At 44.3% G+C, this 25,305-nt stretch overlaps 1 protein-coding gene across 3 annotated transcripts in view; it reads left to right on the top strand.

The window, feature by feature from the left end:
- Window positions 1-9,146, top strand: part of SLC1A4 (solute carrier family 1 (glutamate/neutral amino acid transporter), member 4) — an 18,026-nt gene extending 8,880 nt beyond the window's left edge. For 2 of the 3 annotated variants that reach the window (XM_009574237.1, XM_009574236.1), the window contains 4 exons: window positions 2,804-3,037; window positions 4,155-4,349; window positions 5,812-5,946; window positions 8,383-9,146. In XM_009574237.1, coding sequence (XP_009572532.1) covers window positions 2,804-3,037; window positions 4,155-4,349; window positions 5,812-5,946; window positions 8,383-8,617 — 799 coding nt within the window. In that variant the 3' untranslated portion in view covers window positions 8,618-9,146. The remainder of the gene's footprint in view (window positions 1-2,803; window positions 3,038-4,154; window positions 4,350-5,811; window positions 5,947-8,382) is intronic. The other variant, XM_009574235.1, reaches the window with a different exon arrangement.
- The last annotated feature ends 16,159 nt before the right edge of the window (window positions 9,147-25,305 follow it).

The following is a 25,305-nucleotide window of genomic DNA, read 5'->3' as shown; positions in this document are numbered from 1 at the left end:
CCTGCTGAAACAGTAGTGCTGGCTATTGAGTGTTTTGTCGTTGTTATCAGCAGAGCCTCAGTTATACAGTGGATCTTTAAATCTCTGTTCCTCTTCTAAGATCTCTTTCATTTTCTTGGGTGAAGCAGGAACTAATGTTACTAGCAGAGCCATCAACTGTTTGTTTCTTGTTTGTGCTTGCTTCTCCAGAGATGCTTCTCTCTTCCATTTCACATCCCTGAGAGTAGGTATTTCCTAAAGTTGATTGTTTATTTGGTCTCCTGCCTATTAATGAGCAAATCCATTATTTCACTTACTTCCCTGGAGTCCAGACATGTTTATGGGGTGAATGTTGCTCTGACTGATCTCACAAAGCTTTTGGCACCAAAAAAAGTCTGTATGTTAGGAACTGGAGCGCACTGAACTTTCTCACTAGGCAAGAAACCAGCGTTGGAGGAGGCAGGCACCTCTAGAGAGCTGTTCAGACCACCTAAGCTGGGGTAGGACCAGCCTCCTGACTGGGTTTTCTGTCAGGTGGGATGAATCTGGGCCTCAGAGCAGTATCATGGCTGTTCTTGTGCAGCTGGCTGGATCTAGGCTGCTCCTGTGAAACCAACAGTACTAATACCTCACATGCAAAGATAAAAATATTCGTAAGGACAGCTAGCTAACAAATTAACAGTGGGACATTTCTCACTCCCTTTCCAAAGCTGTTGGAAAAGCTATAAGCTTACCTTAGCGGAGGTATTTTTTCTCCCTTCATCCTGCATTTTTCATTCCTACTATTTTCCTCCCCCCTAAGAAGTAGAAAGGTTTTAACAAAACACCTGATTTTACACAGGCAGATCTCTGTATTAGTTGCTGTCATAAGGGATTGAAAAATTCAAAGTCTCAAAGCAGCTTAAGTCTTTTACTCTTGAGTGTAATTCCTTGGACACTGAATACTGATAAGAGGCAGTTCTTGCATTCAGCTGATTACACTGCTAACACTTCAAGCCAATCAGTTGGTATATAATCCTTTACTTTGTGGATTATCGGGTCCACAGCTGACTCTTAACACTGCAGTGCACCGTAGCTTTACTTGTTCTCTTTCCTTCCTTAAGGTTCTTGTGTCATCCTGGTATTTATTCAAAATCTGTCAAGCTGCATGTACTTCCCAAAGGATACTTTGGAATGGGTGAAATCATACTACCAAGAGAAAAGGCAGCTTGAGGTCATATCTAGTCCCATTCAACAGCCGCTCTCATGTTTAGCAGCACTTTGGTCTCAACTTTCAGTTCCAGCCTCCCTTTTCAAGGGGACGGATCCAGTCTCAGCTCTGAATCCAGTGTTCAGTTTTCAGAGCTTGTGCAGGACCGGGGCTCAACTAGATCTGGCTAATCGGGGTGCTCAGAAACGTAGTTCAAAGGCAGTATGTCACAGAATCAGCAGAGGCTAAGTGGGGAAGGCTGAACAGGCCCCACTAGAGATTTGGCCAAGGGAGGACGGAGAGAGGATGCTCACATTGAGCTGGGACATAAGGACATTCCTGCAGAACCACTGAGGGAGAGGCAGGCTAGGAAGAAGTGAGTGATCTGGGCAACCTTAAGGCTTGCCCACCTTTCCAAATCTTTGCATGCTTAACCAAACTTTCTGAAGTTTGTCCTGACTCCACAGATCAGCTTCTCTGAACATGGACGTTGGATTGGAGGGGACAGTGGGAGAATAAACATTCTTTATTCCTGAGAAGTACAGGCAGATCCTTTGTAGTTACATGTGTGCCACATGGGCAGGGTTTTGGAGAGCTGGGTGATCTTTTAGTATTTCTTAATCTTAGAAGCAGAAATGGATGGAGCATGGACAGCATCAGCAGAGATACTCAGACACAGACATCCCAAGTAGAGCTTCAAAGGAACTGACCCTGGGCCTGAAGTGATTCCTGCAGTTCATTTAGCTGTTGTGCTGCAGGTGCAAGGGCAATTCTGCCTTGTCAGGGCTGTTCCCAGCTACACTACTGGGACCAGAGGTGTGGCTGTAGCCCGCAGGTGGCCCTTCCCCGGGAGCAGGTCCAAGTGTTCCTGACAAAGGAAACCTCAAACAAATGCTGATGTCCTAAGACGTGGCATGTTTCTAGATAGGAGGCATAGGAATGTATGTGTACGTGGCTGTTGGCTTGAGGGAAGCTCTGGAAGCCTGATCATTTAGCTTAGCCTTTTGTAGGCAAATAGCAGAGTTAACTGCTATCTTTGGCACGTGCATCAGCAGCCTTTAGCTGAGCTCTCTGGTATGGGCATAGCTTTTTCTTTCCTACACTGAATATGTTGGCACCCAGTATGTCTACCATTTTAATGACCTAACTTCATACTTCTGCTGGTAGTCACTGCATGTGTAAGATCCTACTCTTCCACCCCTTTCTCTGCTCCAGTGACACGATACTGCTCCTTTTTCTTTCCTACCGTCTGGCGTCCCTTCAGCAGTGACTTTAGCTTTAGGTCTTTGCCTGCCTTCCTCCCTGAGGGACTAAAACTCCACACTGGTGTCTTGTCCTGATAGATTCTGCCAGCATTTCTGCTTCCTGCTTGGCTTCCCTTTAGCACTCTCCTAGCTGTGTCTTTGAAGGCCTACGTGGACAGAGCTTTTTCAGTTTGATTGCTTGCCCTCCACCAAGCAAGAGTATTAGAGAGGCCTTCCAAATTTGCTTAACCTGAGTGTGTGGTGAATAAGGCGCTACCCTTCAGTAGGAGCGGCATATTCTTTAGAAGAATGTTATCTCCAGGACGGAAAATGGCATATTTTTCAAGGCTTTTTGTTTGTACTTAATGACAGGCAATATTTCTTTACGCAGGTATGTACCTATTGGCATTATGTTCCTTGTTGGGAGCAAGATTGTGGAAATGGAAGATATTGTGCTTCTGGTGACCAGTCTGGGAAAATACATCTTCGCCTCTATTCTGGGCCACTTCATCCATGGAGGAATCATTCTGCCGCTTATTTATTTTGCATCCACACGTCAAAATCCGTATCGTTTTCTCTTAGGACTTATCACACCGCTTGCTACGGCTTTTGCCACTTGCTCCAGGTGAGTTTCTGTGCTGCTTTTGGGATTATAGCCTGGTTATATTTGTCACTGTAAACTGGTTATATCCCAACACCAAACTGTGTTGAGTTTTAGGTGTGAATATTGTTTCTGAGATTGCAAAAAGAGTCTTCTGAGCTTAGAGAGTCTCACTGCTGTCAGCAGCCTGCCACACAGCGCATACTGGTAATTAGTTGTTAAAAACAATTCCTCAAGATATTGGGACTGTAGCATAATGCCGAGTTGGAAATTTTTTGGGGAAGAGGTAAAAGTATTTGCCTTAAAAAGATCCTGCCAGTTGTCCTTTCAATTTTAAGTAAAGTGAGGGTCAGCAGTGAGGGACTTTGTCCTGAGAAGTTCAGTTCTCCAAGTTCAGAAGGATCTGAAACAAGTTTAGACTAATTTTCCAGGAGCAAAGCAGACTTATTAGTTAGTGTAAAGGGACTCAACATTATTGATTTCAAAGATCTGTCCTGATCAGCTTTTATTTGTCATAACCAAACTATCAAGCATGTCATTTACACTTTTCTCAAGGGGCAAACACCTGGTCAAATATCATAACTATATAAAATCATTTCAGGTCATCTCCAAAAGTAGATGCATGTCTGTCACAGGAGCTGAACTATATTAAGTAGGAGAGGGTTTATGAATAAAACCATGTGATTTATAATGCAAGAAATAAATCCAACAGTGATTTTTTTTTTTTTATTTTTAATTATTATTTTTCTGTTCATTTGAGAAGGTACTAGTACAATATTAACAGAGATTGCTGGTGCATATGTTGTGTTTATATTGGCATCTATTGGTGTATTTTTGTGGTTTTAGACTTGATCATTCCGCAGCCCTGCATACTGTGTTAAGTCATGAGTTCTTGCTTCTGGGAGATTAGAGTCCTTATCAGTTATTTCTGGATGGAAGCAGATTATTAAATACTATTTCTCAAGACCAACAAGAAAGGTCCCCCATTGCTATCATGACAGAGAGGTACTATAAAATGGCATCATTGTCTTGACAGTCCTGTCTGCAGCATGTTAGAAACATGAAAGCCATGAGACATTGACTTTCCACTCACTGCACTCTGATGCTTTGTGTTTGATTTTTCCCTATTCTCTCTCTCTAGCTCAGCCACTCTCCCGTCGATGATCAAGTGTATTGAGGAGAACAATGGAGTCGACAAGAGGATCAGCAGGTTTATCCTTCCTATCGGGGCGACTGTAAACATGGATGGAGCTGCTATTTTTCAGTGCATGGCAGCTGTGTTTATTGCTCAGCTGAACAATGTCGACCTCAACCCTGGGCAAATCTTCACAATTCTGTAAGTTGCTTGCTATTGCAACCACATCCTTCTGGCCCCCAGACACATTCAAGCCTGTGGTCTCTCTGTTAATAGCTAGCAGTTTGCATTCCACATCTCTGACCTAAAGCTTGCAAACTGCTATGAAACTTAATTATAGGGTGATTAAAGGATGGAGTTTTTCAAGCTTTATAAGATTTGCCAGAATCTCGATTTAATAAAAGGTAGAACCTGGGAGGGGTAATTGAATTCTGAAACAGACTTTGAGCTGTTTAAAGCTGTTTCTCACATGAAATTCCTCTCCTTCCTTAAGCATCTCACTCTCCCACCTTCCACTCACTATTAAGCTGGGTAATTGAGGCATGCTGCTCTACCCAGAAAGCTACCCCCGATTCCCCCTTTGGATGTCTTAGAAAATCCTCCTGCCAGCTCCTCAGTTCCTTATGTATCAATTTCATACCAAAGACTCTGCTCCTGCTTACCTCTGCCCTTCCTACCATCGCATCGCTAGCTTCCCAGGTCAGACTCATTATCATTTCCCTCCTGGCTGCTTTGCTCCATTACCCATCCACCACCTCAGTCCTGCCTCCTCTAGGACTCTCTCCCCTCCATGCCTGGAATATCCTCCCACGTCCCATATCCCGTGAAGTGTCATTCTCTTCATTTCCCTTCTCAAAATCTCTTAAGTGAGGATCCTACAAGGAGTTCTAGCCCCTCACTGTGCTAAGAAGCCATAGCTGTATACACCAGATGCCTCCTTGGGCAGGTTCCTGGCATTTTTTTACCCTCCCTGGCCAAGTTTTATTTGCTTCCTTATTGCATTTCCCAGTATATTGTTTGTCTATTTAAGGCAGGGCTGGGGCATTATTTTCTTTGCGGATGGCCAAATTAGCCTTTCAGGTACTCTTAGTGAATCAGGTGTTAACACAGGCCTGAGGATTATGCAGTGATAGCCTAAGGAAAACTCAGTTGTAGACATCTGCACACGAAAAGATGTGTGGTCCATGTCTATAGCACATGCACCGCAGGTTTCCAGCTCCTGATTTAGGGTCTGTGTTTGAGTGCAAATGAGACGCAGAGAAGGGACAGTACCCTGCACGGCAGAGTTTACCTTTATACATTTGGGGCTAGGAATGTAATGTACTCAGCATATTTGAACTGATACATGACTTGGAAATGGATATATTGGTGAGGCAGCAGAATATAGTTGTGTTGGTTGGTTTTTTTTCTGAAAAGGCGATCATGGTATTAAACACAGAGCCATTGCCTTGGTAGCTGTTGGGGATGTCTGCTGAGCAACTGTTTCTGTACCCATTACTTTGCATCAGCAGGCAGGAAAGGGTTTGCCTGGGAAGCAAATGATCTGTGTGTGCCGTGCTGTAGAGTTTGTTTACAATTCCCATAGTGGGGCAATGTGTGATGTAAGTGTAGAAGAGGAGTGCTGTGGAGCTCCTGCTAACTGGGTACCCAAATTGATTTGCAGTGTGACAGCTACTGCCTCCAGCGTGGGTGCAGCTGGGGTCCCAGCCGGAGGAGTCCTCACTATCGCTATCATCTTGGAGGCCATTGGACTTCCGACCAACGATCTCTCCTTGATATTAGCGGTGGACTGGATTGTGTAAGTACTTTAGGCCACATCTATCTGCTGTTGCATGACATGTGGCATGTTCAGCTGGAAACATGGGGCAGGGCAGTCAAAGTAGTGCAGTATAAAATAAAACCCTACAAGATAATGGCTGCCTACAGGACAGGTAACTCTTGACAGATAATGGAAAAGGTAGTCCCTTCTCAATTAAAGCAGTTAGTATGCTAAAATCCCTCTTCAGCTTTTTTACTCAGTCTTTATTGAAACGTATTTCTTCCTGGTTTCAATTCCCTTTAGAAGGATTGTTAAAAGTTTCTTCAGAAGATGTTGATATTGCTGGAAATTAGTTGGACACTAGGAGGGAAGGGGGGAAAAAGGAAATTGAGTCTGAATAGTGGTGGAAAGCTTTCTTGGTCACATGTGGGAAGGAGTCTCCATCAGAAGCTGTTGTCAGCTATTGTTTGAACTATTTTTATAGTTCAAGAGTGGTCAAAGCACCAACATAAGCGTCACAGAGGGGTGCCACCCATTGGCAGGGCAGGGACACAGAGGGTTTGTGGCACTCATCACAGCTCTGGGCAGTGTCACAGCTGGAACACGCTGCTGGGCGGCACAAGTTTAGTACATAGTATTACCACCTTTCCTTTCCATCTTCTGGGAAAGAAATAAGAGGTCAGACCTTTGCTCAGCTCCTTCTCTTCTTTTTAAGAGCCGTTCCCCTCCTTGAAACATGAGGGATTAACTCCTTGTCCAGCTCTGTTTGGAAGAGCTTATCTCACCACTTAGGCCTTAACAAGGACGTAACTACACTAAATTTACCTTCTGTACCACCTAAATTAGATTAAGGAAAACCTAGAAAATTTGTTTTGTTTTAAGTATTGGGGACCCAGCCACAAGTGCATAAGTGTAAATGCCACGTGCAGGTGATTCCTTATAGCTTAGATGAGCCCCATGGAAAAGGGTGTCTCCGCTTTTCCTTGAACAAGCCTGGCTGGCTGCTGTTCTTCAAATACTAGAAAATCAAGCTGGAAGGATTTCTCTGAGCACTTACGAATTACAGCATGCTTAGAGTTTAAATGCTAGTGAAGTAAGCATGATCTGATAATTTAAAAGCATAATCTGCTTTCAAGCCATCTGGTTGAAGTTGGGTAGTGGGCTGAAATGACTGGTCAGTATAGGTCAAGCGATCTGAATCCCATTGGGGTTTTTTTCCAGTTGGTGGGTTTCTGGGCAGTTCCTGGTTTAGACTGTACATAATCCCTCTTCATTGCTTTTGGAAACACCAGCCTTTCTGTATAGATGTGTACTTCCACAGCAGATGTGGAAATTAGGATGCCTGAGGACACTCTTGAATTCCAGAGGCTGGGGAAGGCGGCAGCTGTATTACCTCCTTCCCTTCCCACATCATACATGTCTGTGGAGCATAATCATATTCCTACAGCTTCATTAGGGCCATCGAACCTTTTCTTGCTGTCATCTCTTGGGGATCAGCCACCTCCAAAGGACAGGAGAGACAGGCAAAGCAGTGGCTAGCTCTTTGTATCCTGTCTTCCTTAGGGATTACAGTAGTAGCTGTGCTTTCCACAAGCTGTACTCACAAGTGCCTGGAGGGAAGAGTGAAAAGCTTGCCCTTCCTTTCACTCCGGGCTTGCCAGCCTTAGTTTCAAAATATGTAGCATCCCTCTCTGGTCAACGCTGTTGTTCTAGTCAAGGAATTCAGCCTTGTGGTGACAAAAGGGGGAAGGAGGGAGGGAAGAGTCCCGTGTCTTATTTTAATGCCAGCCATTTAATTACCAGAGAGGACCACAGTTATAAGTTTGAGCACATGTTGAAGTTAGACTGCTGAATGACTAATAGAAGTCTCAAAAGGCACATGAGGAAATTGTTCTTCTTTATGACCTGTAAGCCGCCTCCTTTAGACCCTGGGACACAGTAGTTTTGAGTTGTAGAACCAAAGATTAGGACAGGTGCTACTAGCAAGAAATCCAGAGAACACAGTCATTCTGCCTGCTTTTGCACGGACCCCTTAAGTAGGTGTTTGGGTTAAGGTACAAGTCTCTATAGTTAAAAATGAGAGCTGGGTGCTCTGATTCACCTTCTGGATAAGCCCAAATGAAGTTCGTGCACTGAACTCGCATTTGAAAAATGCTGGCCTGGGGAAGGGGGAGAGGAAGGAGGTGGGCTGGGAAAAGAAGGATGCCTGAGAAAGAGTAGTATCATTGCTGCAACCCACTGAGAGACCAGAACCAGCTGATAGTAAACAGTTGGGCTGACCTTAAACCAGCTCCAGTGCTGGTTCTGAAATAGTGATGATACTTCTGTGGAAAATACCTATGGTAACAACATCTCCCTTGTCTAGCTCCACTGATGTTAGTGGATCAGCAGGGGTGAATCAGCTCCCCTTATTGTGTTGTAACTCTCTTAAGCTAAAAGCCTGCTGCTTTGTTTTTTGTTTCTGATCTTAACCAGGGACCGAACCACCACAGTTGTGAATGTGGAAGGAGATGCCCTAGGAGCGGGCATTCTTAATTACCTGAATGAAAAAGAAAAGAAAGACAAAGAGCAGGAGCTAAAGGAAGTCAACGTAGAAGCAGTTGCTAACAGCAAGTCTGAAGGGGAAACATCGCCTTTGGTAACCCACAAAAACCAAGTCTCCAATACAACCAGTACAGCAGACCCTGAATCCAAGGAATCAGTATTGTGAACTAGGCCGTTCGTCAACACGCGTCCTAGAGGTGGACCGGGGACTTGTTAACGCACCTAGACGTTTGCAGTGCTAACAAGGACTGGATGGCTCTTGAAAGCTTTCAGTTCCAGTCTGTTTCGAAATACGCTGGCCTGGGGAAGGGGAGGGAGGTGGGGTGGGCAGAGAAGGGGTGTTGAGAAAGAACACTTGCTTTATAATAGTATTTTGATAATTCATATGTATACATGTATATGTGTTGCACGTGCACACACATGTACATGTATGTGAAAACAATGCTATTGAGACTTCTGGTTTAACAAGACTTCTGTTAGCAAAGGCTCATATGGGTTGGAGATGGGGAAGCAGGCAAACCCATTACGTGCTTCTTGTAGGTAAAAATTAGTAAGCTTATTGTGCTGCTGTTTGAATGGAGATGCAGTCTAGAAACTCCAGAGTGGGTGAAAATGTTGCTTAAATTTAGTTTCTGGCCTGGAAACGCTTACCAACCATTACAGACAAGATATGAAGCAACATTTTTCTCCCACTCCCCTTCCTCTCCTGTTCTCCAATCCCTTAAAAATGTCAAATATATCCTGAAAACTAGCTTTTTCTTTTTTTAAAATTTTTTGTTTCATATCTGAATTAATAGCTAATAAGGGTCTGACCCTTGTTCCATTCCCTCACTGCATTGCAGCTCATAGCAGCTTTCCTGCCTTTTGGTGAGTAACTCCCAAACTTTGGGACCAAACATAGGAGATGTTCATGCAGATCAAGGACTGGTTTTCTCCTTTCCTCTAACCAAGCTGTTAAGGAAAAAATCCAGAGGAAACACAAATTTTGTTAAAGTAATCCCTCTGGGGCTGAAAAAAATGTAGAGTCTGTTCCAGCATAAATATGTCTGAAAGAGGCTTGCCTGTGGCAACATCAAGAAATCAAGAAGTCAGTTCCCTTCATGAAAATACACATGCTCCTTTGCTAGCACGCCATGTCCTGCTCATGTTTATTTAATGGGTCAGTCCAAACAAGCTAAGTCATATTCCTCTTCCAGCAAAATTGAACAGGGGAGGAAAAAATCTGAACACACATCATGTGGGAACTGACGACAGGCAAGTCTGAGTGTTGGCTTGAAAGGGGAAGAGAAGAGGTGAGTTTATAACCTTGTGTAGTTCAGTGATCTCTGTGTGTTGGGACAGCTGCATACCTGTTCCTGCTAGGAGTTTGGTCCTGCTATAAATGTCCTTCCGGCAGCAGCTTACATTTAGTAATTCTGGGTGGTGCTGGGCCAGGGTAATACTTACTAGCAGATGGTAACCTTTGCTTGGGGCTGAGCCAAAAGCTTCTGGATTCTGACTTTTTTCCTTTACAACATACTTCCTGAATTTGTACCCCAAACCTGAACAAAGTCCAGCAAACTCATTGCAAAGATCCTGTTGATTTATCTTGGCTTTTTGGACAGCAAATAGTTAGAAAATTATGGCTGTGCATATGCCAAGTTTTGCCTGGACTTGTGATGCTTTCCCTTGGCTACTTTAGCAAGATGATTGCATATGGTCAGTCTCCACACTGTTAATTCAGCAATATGTATTTACACTTAGCTTTGATATGAAGTAATGCTAAGTCTCCCTTTTTCTTTCTCCTCTCTTGCTTCAGAGGAAGCTATCTTGGAAAGATATCCAGTTCCTGATGTTTATGATCATGGCACTAGGAAGAGGCAGCTCCATTTCATAGCAGCAGCAGCCTTCATTTGCAAAGCATCCTTCCTGGTAAAGGGACACAATTAATTTTGCAAAAAGACGCTCAGAATGAGATGTGACTACCTCTGAGGGAAAACACAGTGAGTGCGTCATTACTGGCTGTTTAATCGTGTGCAGCAGGGCTATGCAAACAATCGAAGTAGGAAAGGATTAGTCAGCGCACAGAGAAACTGCAGGTGGAGTTTCTTTTTAACCAGTTTGTTTATAACCATGTCCACAAAATTTGGTCATTCCTTGGCTCATCTTCAAAATGGAAGGAGACAAGCACAATTCTCTAGGGATATCCTTTGCCCAGTATTTATTATTTCATTTTTAGCAGATCAAGACCCACTGAAACTTTGCATTTCCTCCCAACTCCTTTCAACTCAGGAAACTAAAAGCGCACTTTGTAGCTGACAATGAAAGTCAACAAATAAGAGGTGTTTTGAAAAATGTTGGAGGTTTGTAAAAATGGTTCTCAACAAAACCTTTTTTCTTTTTTCTTTTTTTTTTAAGTCTAAGTATTTCTTTGAAAAATCTGAATGCACCAAAACCCCAAATACTTTGATTTTAAAGGAGTATATGGATGTCTCAAGGAAGCTGAAAATCATGACTGTTCCCTGTGCCTGGGTTCTGTAGTTGTATTTTATCCTCCATCAGAGATTTAGTCCCTCTGATGCTCTCCTTCACCATGACACGTGCAGCTGGGATCAGGACATGAGAGCAGGCAGCACTCAAATGACAATTCCCATGAAGCATCACAGAACCATTTCAGACTAGAACATTTCTCAATTTTTATTTTTTTCACCCCAAAGCTGCTGTTGGCCACAGGTAAAAGTACTCGCCTGGGCAAGTCCAAAGGCTGGGCTTCCTCACAGGCAGCACCTTGCCATTGCTGTATTGATCTTTCTTCCCTGTGGTGCTGCAGCTTGAATGTGCCTTGTCCTTGTAGCAGCGTGCTATAGGCTGTGGCACATTCTTTCTGACAGTAGATCCCAGGAAATGGTGAATTAAAGCCTCAGAGTCGTCTTAGTATTTTCTAATAGCAGTGCAGAAGCTCAAAGTCTTTGCTGAAGAATGCCTCTCCCAGTCCCCGCTAGTGGATTACCACGTTTTGCATCAATGTCCCATGTAAAGCTTGTTAGAGCAGTCAGATTTAAGGAGGTCAAATCATTGTCGTAGCAGGAATTTAACCAAGGAAATCTAACACTCCTCTTGGAAACAGGTGCCATAGGGTTTATATGAACTATGAGTATTCAGGTCTTAACCTGCCAGAAATCTGTAATCTTACAGAAGCCCTACTTTAGACTTGCAAAGGTGCCAGTTCTTTTGTTGTTCGTGCACAGCAACGATCCCAGAGTTTTCCATGGAAACAGGAACGCTGGGTAACTACTGCTTGTGTGAACATCATCTTCACAGAATCATAGAATCATTAAGGTTGGAAAAGACCTCCAAGATCATCGAGTCAAACCATCAACTCAACACCACCATGCCTACTAAACCATGTCCCTAAGCAGCTCATTTACATGTCTCTTAAATACTTCCAGGGATGGTGACTCAACCACTTCCCTGGGCAGCCTGTTCCAAGGCCTGACCACTCTTTCAGTAAAGAAATTTTTCCTAATGTCCAGTCTAAACCTCCCTTGGCGCAACTTGAGGCCATTTCCTCTCATCCTGTCGCTTGTTACTTGGCAGAAGAGACCAACACCCACAAAGACATCTTGGTCTTTTCTGTATCATCTGTGTCAGAAATTACATTTCTTGTTTTTCTGTGATGTTCCCATTCCTCACGTTGGCCATGCCGCATCTTCTAGGGCTCTCTACCTGGCTTCAGATCTTTTTTCTTAAGGTACAAATGTAAAAGATCCAATGTTACATTCTCTTGGACTGTAAAAAATGTGGCACATTCCAACAACTGCCCTTGTAACAACGTGAATTCTGATTGAAAGCCCGATGAGATAGAAGACTTGCCATTTGCTTCAAGTGGTCAAGGTCTTCAGGTAAGGCCACTGGGAGAAAAATGAAAGGGCTGTTGACGGATATGCATTTTGGATGCCTTCCTCGACCTGCAGTGCAATGTGTTACACTGGGAGCTTCCTATTTCGGGTCCCCGTGCAGCCTCACTCCAAGAGGCTACAGGCTTAGAGGGTGCTCAGCAGCAGTGCAGGTGCAGCCGGTAGTACCTGCTCTGCTCTCACCCAGGCACTCCACAAATCTGGTGCTGGTATGGTACTTAACTCCAATGTCTCTTGACTGGACATATGTTTATGTTCTCCCAACATGACTGTAAATTGGAAACCTTTAGTCAGTTGCTTTTTCTTTCAAGAGGAAATAAATTCCACCTAGAAAACACTATTTTTCTTTTTGGTTTTAATCTTTTTTTGGAAGGTACAAATTCTCTCCTTAGGAAAGCAGGCTACAAACCGCTCATATCCTACCTTCTAGTACAGCGATTGCTTTTTGGGAGAAAGATATGGGAATATGGAAGAGAAGAGTCTGCAAGTCTGTGATGCCATTTATTTTTCCACTTTTACCTTGTCTTTTTCAGTGATGTTTCTTTGGCTGTCTTTTGGACCATCTTTTTATTTCTTCTTCTCCAGGATTGGCTTTGCACTCCGTGCTTTATCCGTCACTGCCTGATCTCACCCTGTTTCCTGGAATGCCCTATGCTGTTTTTATGTATCGATGGCTCAGGTATAAATGGGAGAGTGGACAAAGTTTCGAGGGCTCCAGCTGATCCTTAGGAAAGTAGTTTGCATTCTGCCTTGCTCCTGTCCTTAACTCACCAGAGGTTTGTGAGACTTAGTAATGTAAAGAGTTGCTCTGAGAGTGCAGAGCAGTATCTGTCTCTCATCCTGAGAAAGGTGCTTGTTCTGTGCTGTGAGATGTGGCTATAGATGCCTGAAAAGCTGTAGTGAGGGACGGAGGGTGCCAGCACTTGGCTGCTATTAGGATATTTTCAGTAAAGACCCGTTATTCCCAGGAACTGAGCTTTAGCTGGGTCTCGGCTGGTTTGTTGGTAATTGCACTACAAGATTCAGTAATTGGAAAGGACTTTAAACCCTTCTGGGGATGTCTTTTGCAATCAGGATGGCTTTTGTGTTGAAAACAGACTAGGGCCAAAGCCAGGGCTTCCCCTGCAGGGATGTGACAAACACGACTCTGTCCTTTGGACATAACAGAAATGTGGAGCCAGCCAAAGTACCAAATCAGTTGGTGAAACAACCTCTGCTTTGTCTTTTCTGGGCAGCCCTGTTACTGCCTGAAGAGGCAATGCCCTGAGCTGGAGGTGGCAAGAAGTTGGGGGGACAGTATGAGGGGCAGGAAGGTTTCATAATGTGCTTGCTCTGTTCCTGTACTCTTCCCTGGACGTTTGTTGCGGCCAGTGCCAAGAGATGGACATGACCCGGTGTCACCATTCTTAGACTTACTCTCCTGTGGTTTTACATATTTTACAGCAGCAATAATGAAAACTGAGGCGTTTAGGCAGTTCCTCTTTCAGTCAAGTCAAAGGCCCTGGTATCTTTGTGACCCTGCCATATGTTGTAGGTTATGTCCTCGAGAGCTTGCAAAAGGTACAAAACCACCACCTCTTTCTGCGAAGATTTGTGGTGTTGGTCAACGATCCAGGCTGAATCTTCACTCTGGTCCTCTGCTAGCACAGCACATTTCTGCAGCCACTGGAAAGCATCCTCCTGTTGGAAATCATCTTTTTTTTTCCCCTGACCCTCCCACAGGCAGTGAGCAATGGACTTCGGGTAGAAAGTCAAAGGACCAAAAGACAAACTCTCACAAAAGGAAAAATGTCACATCTTCATTGATTTTTAACTGGGCCATGGCAGTTCATAATCACTTGCAGACCTGCCTGTAATGACTGATCCTGTCACTGATGAACAGCACAGAATTAGGCAGGCCACATAAATCCTCTGTCTGTGCTTCCTTTTCTGTAAATTAAGTTGACAGATACTTACCTGTCTCTCACAGGCAATTGTGTGGAGGATAGTGAGTCGCAGTGTTGGGAAAGCACTCTTAAGACACAGTCCACTAAATCTTAAAAAATAACGAACTTTTCAAAAATCTGAAAGGAATCAAATAATTTAAGTATGCATCATGAAGTCAGAGTTGCATTGAGCTAGAGTATGAATGACTGACAGGAAGGAGATCCAACGTATGGATTTGCTGGACTAACTCAGGGAAAAGCAGGGAGCTAGTGTCAGTGAGTCGCATTTCAAAAAGCGGACGTGATTTAGTGAGGGCGGGCACAGTGCCCTGTTTCATCTGCCTCCTTCCATCTCTGCCTGGGGTGCCATGAAAGCTTAGGTTCAGGTAAAATAACAGACGTCACCGTGGATTCAACATTTAAATTAGGAGCCTTGACAGCTTCGTTTCTGTCTAGTTTCAATGGAAGAAAAAGAGCTTTTCAACTAAAAAAACAAGTTGTTTTGGCAGTACGGGCAAAAAGGTGGAGAAAAAGAAAGAAGAGCTGGAAGGTTGCAGGGGGAGCATCACAGAGGACAGGCTAAGCAAGTGGATAGAGAAGCTAAAACACTGAAGAAAGCATCTTTTCTTTGGCATTTTGATACAGATAGCATCAAAAAGACTGCAGGCATTTGTCCAGCATGTAACAGAGACAAGGCAAATCCCTGCCCGCTGAGTGGCCAGGATTTGCAGGGAGAGGCAGACGCCGAGTGCTGTTTCTGAAGCGCATCGTCACTGAGCAACAGCGAAGCACGTGGTGCGCCAGCGTGGGGCTCTGATAAGCTGCTGCTGGCTGCTAGCCATGACCACAGAGAAATAACGGTACAGCTCTGGATCAGGGATTGACCCACATTCCTCCTTGCTGGATAGCTAGGACAAATGCCGCTCAGATAAATGCATGGTAGCCATTATTCTCCGAGGACAAAGAAGACCTTGTTATCTATGCGAGCATATTGATGAAAGCCATATTCACTTGCTGCTTCGGTTTCAGGGAGGAGTGAAAAGGGTATGGTAAATGATCTGAAACTTTTTCCAGACATTGTGCAACGCGTTGAGACAGTTGCCACTGAATATTTTAAGTCTGACGAGAAGTGATCAAGAGCTTTATTTGGCTCTTGTAGCCCTCTGTCCTCACATCTGAGCACCGGCTTGGGAAGTTAATGTTAACATGGTATTCATTCTCCGCATGGGGTCTTTACAGACATTTGTGACCAGCAGGCACCATTTCACAGCTGCAGAAGTGAATGCACGCGGAAAAAGGTGAAAGAACACTTTCTCGAGTCACACGAAGAATCATCAAGCAGGCTAGGAGCCAACCTCAAATCCTGAAGCCAAGTTCATTCTTGGCTAATAAGTATCACCTACCTAAAAAAATTAACATCTAGGGGTTTATAAATATATTTGAGTATTGATACCAGAGTATTAATAGCATGTTAGTGGAGGATGATCACTTCTCTTTTTGGAGGAATGGAAGGGGAGAAGTGTAGAAGGAGGAGAGTTATCTTCCCTCTAGGGTGGATTTTTTTAATAGAAAAGGAAAAAGAAAATTTCTTTTTCATTGAAGAGTTCATAGTATGGTTATTTATCAAATTCTATCTCAGTGTCAGCAGATGTATCATCCTCAGCAGCTACGAAATCTCATTTGGATTTAACCGCTGATCTCTGTGCGAGCAGGAGGTGAGGGCTGTGGACATTTCGGCAGGCCAACTGCTCTTAACTTGAAGTCCTGCGCAAGAAACATTTATACTTGTCTTTCCCAAGGCCACAGATGCTGTTTGCAAGGCAAGCAGGCCTACCGACAGGAACCAGCGTGAGGAAGTTAATTTTGAGCCAACCCTGTTGTAACGCAAAGTTAACAGTGTGGTTTTAAGCCACAAAGACCAAGAAATTCGGTATTAGAAGTTCCTTAGGATAGCTTTCACTTGCTCCTTCTGATAACAACGCTGTTCAGTAAAGCAGCAGTAAAGGGACGTTTTTAAAACTTGTTGGCTATAACTAGAGGCATTTTACATGCTCACACTATTCTTATGACATGCCTCCCGCAAGAAAAATGTGTTTTCTAGATGGTCAGCGTTGATGCAGAAGCAAAGCTTCCTCATTTTTTGATGGGTTTTCCTTCTCTGTATCCCTCTTGCAGGGCCTGCTGTGGTCCTTGGCGTCTGCCCAGATCCCAGCAGGACCAGGCTCCTATAGTACATAGATTAAACTTAAAGATATTCTAGTCCCATGTGAGGACATAGAATGTCTCACATCCTGTTATGAGGGGATGAAGACATAGCTTCAACTTTGGAGGAGGGGCTGGGCTGAAGAAAACCCTACTTCATTAAGGCAATACCTTAATGACCTTTTACACTTAGTAAGTCAAAATAATTGTGACCAAGCTAGCCCAGCCCTAACTGCCTCCCTGCTCTGCCCCACAATAGATGTCCTGTTGACATTACTTCCCTGAGGACCAGCGTGGAGGTAATGTGTTTGCCATCCCTGAATATTGCAGTCTTTTAAGAATATAGTCTTAGACTTTCTCTGTCACTATCCTGGCTACACTTTTGTAAGGTCATCCACAAGCATGCTGTATGGGATGGAGACCATGCGTAGCACTACAAATAGCTGAGCGTACCTCTGCTAATGGGAGATGAGCCTCTTTTTCTGAATTGCTTCTTGTTTATGGCAAACAGAGACTGACTCACTCACCGCTTTGTGAGGGTGAAGATTTTGATTAGATTTTGATTAATCCCTCTAGATTCAGGGACAGCAGGACCACCCCTAAGGCATAAGGAGTCTCTGCAGCAGAGGTACACGATCTGCCTTATTATCCTTAAAGGTGCCTTGTCCTGGTTCCTTTCAGGACAAATTCAAAGTTGCTGTTTGGCTTTCAAATATAACTATGCACCAAAGGTGAGAGACTCCATTATCCCTGGAGACAGGAGGGAGAACGTGATGTCCTGGTGTGGGACGGGGAAAGTGAGTTTCTTTTCTTTATCCTGTAAGCTCTCTGTCAGCAATCCTGCCTCTGGTGTGTGTATGCGTGTGTGTGCTTTTATTTCTACATGAACACAAATTGCTCTAATTAGGAGGGAGGATTCTTGTATTTTTATATGCTAAGCCATTTGATTAATTACTTTAATAAAATGACAGACAGATGAACTCTGAAATTCACTGCCATCTGCTCCAGTACAATCCAGTATCGCTGATACAAAGGTATCTGCCTTCAGATAAAACCTAGTGCTTAGAGTAACCACTCCATTGAGTAAGTATGTGTGCCATATGGGTGTGTTGATCTTTGTGAACATCTGTAACTGTTCCTGTTTTAAAGCTATGGGTTTGATCTATGTGACTCTGTATCAGCCTTTTTATTATCTACCAAGAACAGATGTTCACGCACATGTGCAAAAAAAAGACTATATTGCTGTGTCTGCGGGTGTGTGACCCTGGGGTAGATATTGCAGATGTTTACTGCGTAGTGCACCCTTCGGCGTAAAAACTCTCCCTGCCTGTGAGAGGGAGAAAACAGTCCTGTGGCTCAGGTTGAGATGGTTTGTTGTATTAGGAGGGTGACACAATAGGATGCTCTCTCTTTTTCTCTTTTCTCATGGCAATGTATATTCGTTCTCTCTTTGTGTAGCTTTTCAATCTGAAATAAAAATCACCCCGAATAGAATTCACGTTTCCATCTTTGTTTGGAGAAGACCTAGCCTTTTAGCTGGATCAACCTTGCCTGAGCAGCTGGCAAGCTCTCTGCAACTCCTTTCGAAATGCCCCTGAATGAGAATTGTGTAACTTGGTATTCGGGTCCACTTTCCCAGACCTGTGCCCTTTGCCGGCATGCCGGTGTCACTGATTATCAGCATATCACTCCATTTAACCCTTTCCCCTGGAGCCCAGGGCAAGCCTACACAGGGTAGCACTTCTCCAAGCCCTCTGCACAGGTATTCAGTTCTAAAGGGGCTTTGGGAAAGCCCAGATTAGTACGTATTTTTTATTGATGTGTGCCATAGCGGAGCACAAGAGCTGACAGACAGACCTGCTTCCTATTCTGCCAAGCAAACAGACTTTGTTCCCCGCAGGAAGCTTGAGGAGTGGGAGAAATCATCCAGCAAATCCTTTGCAGTAGGCAACAGGACTGGTAAGTTCAGGGTAATCTTGCATTTGACACGCGCATTCAGTCTGAGCAGAGTGCTGGTTCCAGAATTGAGGGCTTCGGTTTGCTATCAAAGTGGTTTTGATACAGCTTTTCCATAAAAAGCTCATACGTCTCCACAGGGTAGACTTTATCCTGAGATGACCAATGCAGAATATCACAAATCCTGAAAAAAATCTACTGCATAAGTGTAGTTTCGTTAGTTTCAAGCATTAAATTCTGGTCCCAGAACTAATAAACCCGGGTGCAAAATTTGCAAGAATTGCAGGCACCGGAAGACAGAAATATAATTAGGACCTGCCTGTGCATGACTTACAAATTGTGACTGGTATTGTGTCTTGGTATGGGAATTTTATGAAACCATCAATGTGGTGGTTTCCAAAAAACTTCTCTCACCCCATGGTTGTGTCTTTGTCTTCTTGCTTCCTTAGCTGAAACCCCGAGGAGATACCTGGAGGAACACTAGACCAGCGAGCTAATAAAGAAGTCCTCTTGGGCACCTTAGCCCCTAGCCATTCAAATGTCAGCTTTGGATACAGAGGTGGCTGCTGCCTAAAACAAGCAGGTTTTCGGAAATCTTCTGAGGTAAGTGGTGGTTGTCAGAGCTGCGGTGCCTCACCGTTTGAAACACATGAAGCTTTGTGAGACCCATGGAAAAATGTGGAATGATTGCTTGTCTTTAATGAGAACTGAGTCAAGCTTTACACTGAGTCCCAGCTGACTCAAGCCTGACATTATTAGAGCTTGGTAGGCATTATTACAGATAAATAGATGAAGTTTCTTACGATATTTCAACAAAGAAATAGAAGTTGGAAGAAGTTCTAATTAAAGTTCAATTACTGTATTCTGTTTTTCTACCACCTCCTACCAATCTGGCCATATGCTTTTCAATTTCTTAGTAATTTCATCTGTTTTTAAGAGGAATAGAGTTTTTGGGGAAATGGTCCACACTTCTTCCTTCTGAAAAGCTCTAGGCAGGCGACACACATTTGTCTAGTTCACATGAAGAAAAGCATTTAAAAATAAATTTCTAACAAAAGCCGCTGCTATTGTTGTAACTTAATATTTGCAGAGGAAATCCAATTATGGCCAAGGAGCGGATTAGTCCTTGCTGCTTTTTTTTTTTTTTTTTTAATCCCCAGTTTGTCTGATAAAGATAGATATAACTATAGGGCAGTGCTTTGTGAGTTAGTTAAACGGAAGACAACACCATTTTGTTCTGCTGTGAAATTAATGGTTTGGGTCGAACAGGTTGTGTGGTAAAGCTGTGCTAACAGGTCATCTTCCAAATACACAGATTGATGTTAGCTTGTTGAAAATCAAATCTCTGCTATCTTCCCATTATGAGCATTCAAGTGGACGTACAAGTACGTTGTACCTCTTGGGAGTCTCGTGAGCTGTGATGTGCATGAAAATAACTTGGTGAGCTTACAGCTAACGCTGTTCTTGCAAGTTCTTGCATCTTGGATGTCAGAGTTGAGCCATCCTGCTACGGAAGATACCTGTGGTTTTAGACTGGGCAAGTAAGATAGCAGCTGGAATTTATTTCCACATTTTAAAAGTTATCCTCACGATCGTAAGGGTTGGGTTTGTCAAAATATATGCCAGGGACCAGGCAAATTACAAACTGGCTCTGAAATCTAGGACCAGAGACGCAACACAAAGCTACTCCACAGGCTTGGGTAACAGGACTTCACCCTCTCTACAGGATAGTGATCAGCAATGCAATGTAAATTACTGTAATTACTGTGTCACTAAAACATGTACACAATCAGGCCGATCTGGATTCCCTTCATCATAGTGTGCTACAGTATAATTAGGTGGCGATGCCTACAGGTACTAGAGTTTGGGGGAGGCCTACAAACATTCGCAACTTGAATCTTGCAAACGGAGTAGGTTCCAACCAATAGCAGTCAAATCGTTAAGATTAAACTTCCCTGGTACTGCATCGTTAATCGGCTCAAGTAATTTGACTCACTGAGCATCCTGAAGGCACTGGGCTTTGTCCTGTTAGCAGTACCATTCCTGTTGAGGTAGGAAACCGGTGTGGCCAAACTCAGTATAGATCTTACAGAAGGGGAATATGGTATTTATTTACATTTTAAGCTGATTTTACCTGCCCGCACTCATTCTCTTATAGATTTCATTCATTCACCCTCACAAGCAATGAGACATGGTTGTTCAAGTGGTCTGGCCCCAATCCCTTCCGTGCAACATACACAACAAGGGATGATGGCTGTCAAATCTTCACTAAACCTCCCGGTTTTGGGACAGTTCTTTAATAATCTTTAAGAATCTGTAGGTTGTCTTGTGGTGGTCCTTTGCTGCAGTCTCTCCTCCTGCTAGGCTGCCAGGGGAAGGAGTGGGAGATGTGATATGCTGCCATCCTCCTGTTATCAGAGAGGAGGGTCTTTCACGAATGAGTGGTGTGTCCTATGGTCTTATCGGTGTGCAGACCTCCTGGGCTTGACAAAAACAACATTGTCTCCAATTTTTTGCTGGGAATGGTGTCATTTGTTATGAATACAAGCTGTTCTTAACCCCCATGCTCTGCTATTTCTTCTGATGCTTACATAAACAGATTTTAATTCATACCAGTCCCAATATTTCTTCTACAAATCTCTGCGCTGATGACTGGTCCCTGCAGATCCCAGCTCTGGTTTTGAAGAGCCTCTCGGTCCTGCTCAGAACAACATACCAATGACAAAGGGCCAAGACATCCCGGCAATTAGAATGAAAAAGAAATCCCTCACATTCCCCACTGAAAGCAGCAGTAAAATCTCACATTTAAAAAGTAAAATTAATCCCGATTATTCATTGCCCGTTATAATTCACATTGATCGAAAACTGCCACCACCTCTTGACCAGCTGGCTCCTATTTTTATTTCACAGCAATGCGTCGCCTTTATCCAACAAGAAGAAAGGCGAAGCCTCTGGACCACACCAACTCCATCCCATTCATCCCGCTCCGCACCACGGGACCTAGCCCTGAGTCGCAGCTGTGTGGGTGTTTTAGAGGGCCTGGACAGAGGTAAGGAGATGCTTTGGGGGAATATGGAAGCTTGAAAAACCTGCCTTTGTGACTGGGTCTCCTGCTGTTGGCGGTCCGGCCAGGGTGTTCGTGGTGTGATGGGTACATCGTGTGGCCAGAAAGGAGAAGTGCAATTTCTAGTTGACCTTTTTCTTGGGCTAAACCCTGCCACTCTGTCCAACTGAGCAACCAAGTGGTAAAGAACCGAAATGGCCCAGCTGCTAGCAGTGGGGTTCATTGCTCTGCACTTCAATGTTGACACTAAAATAGATGTCACTCTAGTTTTTCCTCTGTTCTTCATTAATCCTGCCTTACATGTTTCATTTGTCAGCTGCCTTGGGTGTGCTTAAGTCATATTTTTAGGTGCTTCTCCAAAATCAGGAAGAAAAAGAAGCGGCTACCTTTTTTAGGAAATATCTAGTAATAGTGCAGTAGTAGCTATGATGATCTAGAAGAGTGAGGGAAAGTTTGCAGGCTTTCGATGAGTCTTCTCATGACTTTATAAAGAAGCTAAAGCAACATGGCTGAGTTTGAACCTGCTTATTTAGACATTACTAGAGCGACTGTCCAGCTGAAAGCCTGGATTCCTACCGTAGGTCCAGGACCATAAGTAGTTGTTTAGTGACACAAATGTTGGAACGAAGAAAAATCTGCAGGTCCCACCTGGAGGAGAAGGTCTGGGAACATGGAAAAGCACAGGGCTGAAATTCATAGTATCATTGGAAAAACTGAGAGAAGGTCTGGGCAAGAGAGGCTGCAAAGAATTAATCTAGATGAGAGTAATTAACTGTAGTAATACTGGTGGGAAACGGTAGATTAAGGAGCAGGATCAGGAAGTTATGGGCAGTCAGAAGCATGAGTCAAATGCCCTACGCTGTGAATAAGGCAGATACTATACCAGGGTGTGTAAACAGGAACGCAGCCTGGACTACCATACCAGTTTTGCCTGATCATAGCCAAGCCCGCGCTGGAGTTTTGGACCAGGTTTAGATGTTGAGCTTGAAAGAAACGTGGCCCAAAGAGTGAGAATCAAGAAGAGAACAAGGGGAACGGTCCAAAATGTGGAAATCCTGACCTCTGGGGAAAAGAAAAGGGTTGTTAGCCTCAAGAAGAGAAGGACCTCTCCCTGCAAACATCTTTCAGAGGGGGGTTAGGCAGAGCGAGCGCACAGCAAACAGAGTCCTGAGCAGTTTGTACGAAGACGGCTCCTGCCCGGAACCACGACTGAGACAGTTTGCCAGGCAGCCTGTCCTTAAGGAGCGAGGAATGCGGCGCTGTCGGATTGCAACATAGGTATTTTTATAAATCAGTGCCTGAGGAATTTTAACACAGGAAGGGAATAATGTCAATCACTTTGATGTAGCCAACAGAAGCAAAGAAGGCTTGTGGCAGCTCCTTCCCACCTCAATGATAACACTGGAAGATAGGCAGGTGTACTAATGGGTTACATGTAATATTAACTCTCTGGCTGTATGAGGCACAGCATCAGAAATGGAGTAATTTTCCAAACACAGGCAAATCCTCCCCACGGATAATGCCATACTGCTGGCCAAAAGATGGCAAAGTGATTTCAACCAGTTTTTCTGTTCACTGCAGTACTCTGTTAATATTGCTAGCAATGCTCTGGGAGCAAATAGGTCAGGTCCAAGCCCTGCATTTGCTGACATCTCATCCATCCCAAACATTCGCATTGTGAGGTTGAAATTTGATGCCGAAGATAGCGCAGATGCTATGCAAGAGCATATGGTGCGCATCCAGGCTTCAGGTTTCATCGCAGAGTGTTAACTATCTGGCTTGTAGTGTGAGACCGTTCAACGTAGAAAGAAATTACAAATTGATGTGCCGAAAACTCTGGATAACAGCACATCATTGGTTATGGGCATGTTAAAACTCAGGATACATACAGCTGGTGCTCCTGATGGATCTGGTTCTGTACAAAAGGATGGATATTCCCACCAAGAAAGTAGAAGTTTTTGAAGAAAATGGAGTCTTCCTATCCCAGCTTCTCATATACTAGAAATGCACCACTTTCCAATCTGATCATCATAAGCCAGCTCTACTTCACGTCACAGATACAGGGCTTACTGCCGAAGTGCTGTCATCCACAGATTGGGTGAAATAATTTGTCTTTGCTGGAGAACCTTCTTGCTGAAAAACACAAATCTGAAAGAATCCTGAAGTCTCAAATCAGCATCCATCTTAGTCTTTGCCAGCCTTGAGTGACCTTGGGTGGGAGTTTGGCTGGACTTGACCCTATATTATAGATCAAATAAACTAGTTTCTCTTCAGCAAAGTTCCTAACAAAGAGGACCAGATGTCAGCGGATGAAAACCGGTGTAATTTCCCTGCAATTTTTAATCAATCTCTCCTTTAGATGACCAGTTTATTCCCCCTTTGTTTATTGACACCCTCTCAGCATGAGCCCAAGGAGAGGGGAAAGATTTTGCGGCGCTCTGGCTGTTCTTGTAGACATCCTGGCACTCGTTTGATCAGAGGCGGAACAGGACGCGAACCTTTCCTGCCGGGGCTGAGACCGCAGCCGAGCGCTATTCAGCTCCGAGAACAATGTCTGGCAGCTTGCAAGTAATTTAAACCAGCTAAAAACAGCCGAGCCTGGGTATGAATCATGACCGAGCCGTGTTTGCTCCAGTCTTTCGACTCGCCTGAAATCAGCACGGCCTCTACTGGCAGGCAACTGGCTCCCTGGAGAATAAGCAATAAACAACATTTTTAAAGGACTTTTCTTTTACAAGGGCTTTGCCTGCGTGAATTCCAACAAAAAGCCGACTCTCAAAAGCGTGCATCTGAGGTAGGGGGATGTGCAGCCCTCCGGAAGACCTGCTGTAACATTCATCAAAGAAACCCCAAATATAGAAATATTATGCAGGAACTGAAATGATGTGGGCTTTTTCTTGGCTGTGAGTTCTTCTGAGAGCACCGTACCATGTTATACCATGGCCTTACAGCTTCGCTTTTTGAAGCAGCCCTGAAAAAGATACTCCCACTCTGTTTCTCTAGAGAGAAAAAGCAAGATCCTCCGGGATTGGTAAATGGGGCCAGTTCCACTGAGGTCAGTAGAATAAACCCGGGTCACAGCAGCTGGGAATCTGGACCGTAATACATGGCGGGGCAGAGCTGGAGCATGCTGTGGGGCTGAGGAGTGCGGCCAGTGGACCGAAGCACGGGCCAGGGACTTGAGATACCCGTGTTGTTCCCCTCACCCTCATGCCAGCCTGCTGAGCCAACCCGAGATGTCTTTGGTCTTTCATGGCCTAAAGCTGGCAGCAATGTTGTTCATAATGTGCTTTATCAGATAACTGACCTCTAGGAAATCTCAGCATCATCTAAGAAATAAGCTCCAGGAGCAGATGATGCAGATAAAGACCAGAATCAGCCTGTGGACGGAATCAAGGGAAAAGGTTTGTATTTCCTACAGGACATGGGCACATGTCGGGATATGGCTCCTCCATCCACCAAAGAAGGTGGATAGGTACAAACCCCAGAGCAGCCCGCTTCAACGTGTGGCGGCGTGAGGACTCAACCCCGAAAGCTGCCCGAATGGCACAACCGGCACCCGACAACCGGCCCCTGGACACGCTCTGCGGCGAGGGAGGAAGGTCTTGCACCGGGACCTCCTCCTGCCTGCTGCAGGGGCTTTGTGTTGCGCTTGTAGTATGCTAAAATCCATTTGCCGTTACACGTACAGTCATGGCTCATGCAATACCATTTTTAGATGGTTTTCCACCCCAGAAACAGGGCGGTAATGCCCGGAGAGGAGCGGAGGCTGCCAGCGCGCACCTTAGCCCCGGGAAGGCCAATATATAGG

This window comes from Fulmarus glacialis, unplaced genomic scaffold, assembly GCF_000690835.1.
Source record: "Fulmarus glacialis isolate BGI_N327 unplaced genomic scaffold, ASM69083v1 scaffold10443, whole genome shotgun sequence".
Classification (NCBI taxonomy): domain Eukaryota; kingdom Metazoa; phylum Chordata; class Aves; order Procellariiformes; family Procellariidae; genus Fulmarus; species Fulmarus glacialis.
The sequence above is the reverse complement of the archived record's forward strand: the minus strand, read 5'-3'. Positions and strand labels throughout refer to the sequence as shown.